This window comes from Triticum urartu, chromosome 7, assembly GCF_003073215.2.
Source record: "Triticum urartu cultivar G1812 chromosome 7, Tu2.1, whole genome shotgun sequence".
NCBI lineage: Eukaryota > Viridiplantae > Streptophyta > Magnoliopsida > Poales > Poaceae > Triticum > Triticum urartu.
The window spans coordinates 583,646,838-583,650,826 of record NC_053028.1 but is presented as its reverse complement, the minus strand read 5'-3'; the positions used below and the strand labels follow the sequence as shown (position 1 = coordinate 583,650,826).

Here is a 3,989-nt window from a genome sequence, read left to right as displayed (position 1 = left end):
CATCAGGAGACCTGGCCCGGGCCCCTTCCCTAGCCGTGGTCAGATAGTCTTGGGAGTTTCATGGTAACTTATTGGCAAGGACTGCATACGCCACAAAACTCTGGGGTCGAGTCATTGCCCCATTTTCGGATTTCACATGGAAATCAAGGGCTCCGCTAGCATGTCAATTTTTCACGTGGCTGTCTCTACGTGATCGTTGATGGACTTCTGATCCACTGGCATGTCGCGCAGTACCACACCATCTATTGTGCCCCTTTTGTGATCATGATCGGAAACGATCAATCATATTCTACTTACCTGCGTTTTGGCCCGCCAAATGTGGTTTGTCATCCTTTTCAGTGTTGGATAAGCCGGACCGGGCGCCGACGATGGGCGGCACCATCGTCGAGTGGTGCAGCAGCACAAATGTTGGACGCAAGCAACATAAGAATCTTTGATCCATCATTACGCCCGTGCTTTGGGAGCTATGAAAACACAAACACGTCATTGTTTTCGATGGAATCATCCCATCAGCATAATTGGTTCTTCAAAGAATTGACCAAGAGGGTCGGGCTTGGTTGGCGGCAGGTCTACTTTGAGAAGTTTGTACCTTGTTACTTGCTGCACTTAGTGGGTTCATGTGGAAGGAAATGTAATCTGAAATGCATTTCAAATTTGGTGAATCATGGCTGCAACTTACTTAATTATGACCGAAGATTTAAAATTCAATTAATGATGACTAGTTGAGAGAATAAGAGGGCTAGCTACCTAGTAGACTAGACTAGAAGGTATAGTTTAGTTGTAAAGCAAGAAAGCAAGCAACACATCTTTTTTATATATAAGAAGGATTATCCCGCTTTATGGATCAAGTGGTGCGCAAAGCCATAGCAAGCAAGCAACACTTTTTCCTTTTTGAAAAGGAGAATAACCCCCGGTCTCTGCATCAAGTGATGCCCAAAACCATAGCAAGCAACGTATATGAGTACTATCTTGAGTGGTTGAGTATGCAAACTCAAAAAGAAGGCGTGACCATGACACGAAGCAAAAAAGATTCCAAAACCCTTCTTCCCATCCAACCTTAACAATTACCGCCCGTCAAAAAAAAAACCTTAACAATTACCCGTGGATTTACCGCTCCATCCAACTCGATTTCCTTATAATGCACGCTCCGTCCCGGAGGGGAATTTTTGGTCTATGGGGACATATGCCCCTATATGGGAATTTTTTTTAGTAATTCAACAAAAAGTCAAAAAATTCTAAAAATATTTTTGAAATAAACTTGACCTTCTATTGTACTCGTGAGAAATAAAATCCACAAAAAATATATACTTTTGACTTCTTTTCAAAAAAGATAAATTTTTGGCTAAAATAGTGTGAATAGTGACCTATAATAGCAAATAATTTTTGTCTTCTTTGCTGTGAGGTCAATTTTTGTTTTTTTTCGTCGAGATTTATATATCAGTGCAAAAGTAAGTCGAGCGTTTTGTCAAAATAGTTCTTACATATTTTGACTTTTTATTAAAATATTTAAAAAAAATCTCCATATAGGATGCATATACAACCAGAAACCAAAGTGTATTTCCCGCTCCATCCGTCCGATATCAACCCAGCCCGAAGCGCCCCCCGACACCAGATGAGGGCCGGAGATAGCAGGATGGAGGCGGGGACCACCACCACCACGAGGACGAGAGGTCGGCTGAGGCGGGTCATCGCCGCCATCGGTGGAAGGGACCGCCGTACAACGACAGGCAGAGGAGGTCCCCGTGGGTGTGGATGGCGGTGATCCTGTGCATGCTGCTGGCCATCGGCGTCCTCGTGTTGGGCGCCACGATGTTGGCCGTGTACTTGATCTACAAGCCCCAGATGCCGTACATGGAGGTGACCAACGCGCAGCTCCTGCAGCTCGACTACAGCCCGGCCGACGGCGTCATCAGGGACATAAAGTTCAAGTTCGATCTTCTGGCCAAGAACACCAACTCCAAGGTCGACACCTCCTTCTCCAGCTTCAACATCGACGTCAACTTCAACGGCACCACCCTGCTACAGCTGAGCACCGAGACCTTCACCGTCGCCCGGGAGAGCTCCGTCACGCTGCCGTACAGCGGGGAGTCGCGCGGGACGAGGCTGGACCCCGCCGGGATGCAGCCCATGGAGGAGGCGGTCAGGTCCGAGCTGGTGCCGATCACCCTGTCCGGCAAGGCGCGGACGCGGTGGAAGAAGGGCGTCTTCCTCAAGGTCGGCTTCTGGACGCGCCTCAATTGCCCCCTCGACTTCTACTACCGCACCGGCAACGTCGCGCCCATCGACCACGACACCTGCCGCTCCAGGTCGCCGTAGCACGACACAGCCCGGGCGACGCCCATCGTCCTCCTCGGGCTCTCCTCCTCTGCTCCGCCCTGCTCTGCTTAGCCCGCCAATGGCGTATACTCTGCTACTCTAGTCATTATAGGTTCATTCGTCTTAGCGACAAGAACGTGCGTACATATGCAGCTTATACAGCATTACCGAAGAAGAAAATTACTTATACAGGCAAACAATGAAGATAGTAGTATGTAAATAGCCCAGGAAAACTATACAGCCAGCCCAATATGTGGTTCTGTACAGTACATATATTGCATATGGAGCAGCTCAAAGTTCAACTCCATCTCCTTCCGTTTACAGTTTAGTTGATTTGTTTGTTTTACTTATCACTCGCGATCGAGTTGCGGTGCGAAGATCAGCTTCGTAAAAGAGGCGCACATCATTTAAGATGCAGCACGATATCAGCATGTAATTTGGTGAAATGTCTCTGTGATCCAATGAGATTTATCGGTTCCGAAACCCTCGCCCGAACATTGTGCTAAAATTTTACTGTATTTTTCTCAAAATTGAGCGGCATGTGTAAAAAGAATTTATATTTTGCAGGAAAAGGTTCCACTCATATAAAATAAATGTTCTTTTATGTTTTTGTAAAATTTGTACAAAAACAGTTGTACATAAAAGAGCTCCACATAGCTTGAAAAACTGTTTGTATGTTTGAAAAAGAGTGTTCACATAATTAAAAAATAAGTGATCGTGTATATGAAAAAAATATTAGTGTATTTTACTCAAAGAACAGAGAAAAAAGAAACAAAAAATAAGGGAAAAAAAGAACGAAAACGAAAGAAAAGAAAAATTACTGCACTGCAGGACCCAGCCCATGTGTTTGAGTATAGGGGGTCCCTCATTTTTGCCTGTCTGAACAAGCCTCTTCAAATTGCGACATTAGAATTTGGCCCGCGGGGCATGGCCCAACAAACCAACCAGTCAGAAGCTTCCAAAAAAAGGACACGCAAGTCACGACGTGAGCCGTGCGCTCCTGTGGCCGAGGCTCGCCGGGAAGACGATGACTACACGAGGACGCCAGATCATCGGCCCGAGCGTGGAAGTATCTCCGTCCCTTTCACCAACCGGCCGAACGGAATGCACAGTGTGGGAAAGGGGGTACTCTCCTCCTCCTCGGCCTGCAACCCGGCGAGCGAGCCGTCGCCGTCGCCCACCGCGTCCGCACCCGACACGGTGCACCGAACGTGGCGCCCAACTTGTGGGGCTCCCTCGCTCGCCGCTGCCTACTTAGCCAACAACTCCGCGCCGTTGAAAGGCTGAATCGAAGCTGCAGTCATGATGAGGCCCCGATCAGCATGTAATTTGGTGAAATGTCTCTATGATCCAATGTCTTTGTTGAAGGGCAAGGACTTGAGTGTGTGCCTGAGTGGATATTGGGGTATGCAAATTATGAATTACATTTTCCTCACTCAGCATGCTTTGAACAGTGACCTGGTTGTCTAGGACATATGAGTGTAATTCAGGGAATTGGATGTCCAGAGGTGGTCCTTGCCAATTGTCTTTCCATTGTAAAATAAAATTGCCTTGATGAGGAATGCAACTAGCGACCTCCTTGAACATACGAATAAGTTTGGGATGGGAGAAATCACCTATTTGCAGCAAATTCTCTATACCAGTCTTTGCAAGCAATAGCACGCGGTCGCATA

At 47.0% G+C, this 3,989-nt stretch overlaps 1 protein-coding gene across 1 annotated transcript; it reads left to right on the top strand.

Moving 5' to 3' along the window:
• Positions 1 to 1,567: 1,567 nt before the first annotated feature.
• On the top strand, positions 1,568 to 2,623 carry LOC125521477. The gene has a single exon (XM_048686528.1). The coding sequence runs from the start codon at positions 1,753 to 1,755 to the stop codon at positions 2,314 to 2,316; it is 564 nt and encodes a 187-aa protein (XP_048542485.1). The 5' UTR covers positions 1,568 to 1,752; the 3' UTR covers positions 2,317 to 2,623.
• Positions 2,624 to 3,989: the final 1,366 nt, after the last annotated feature.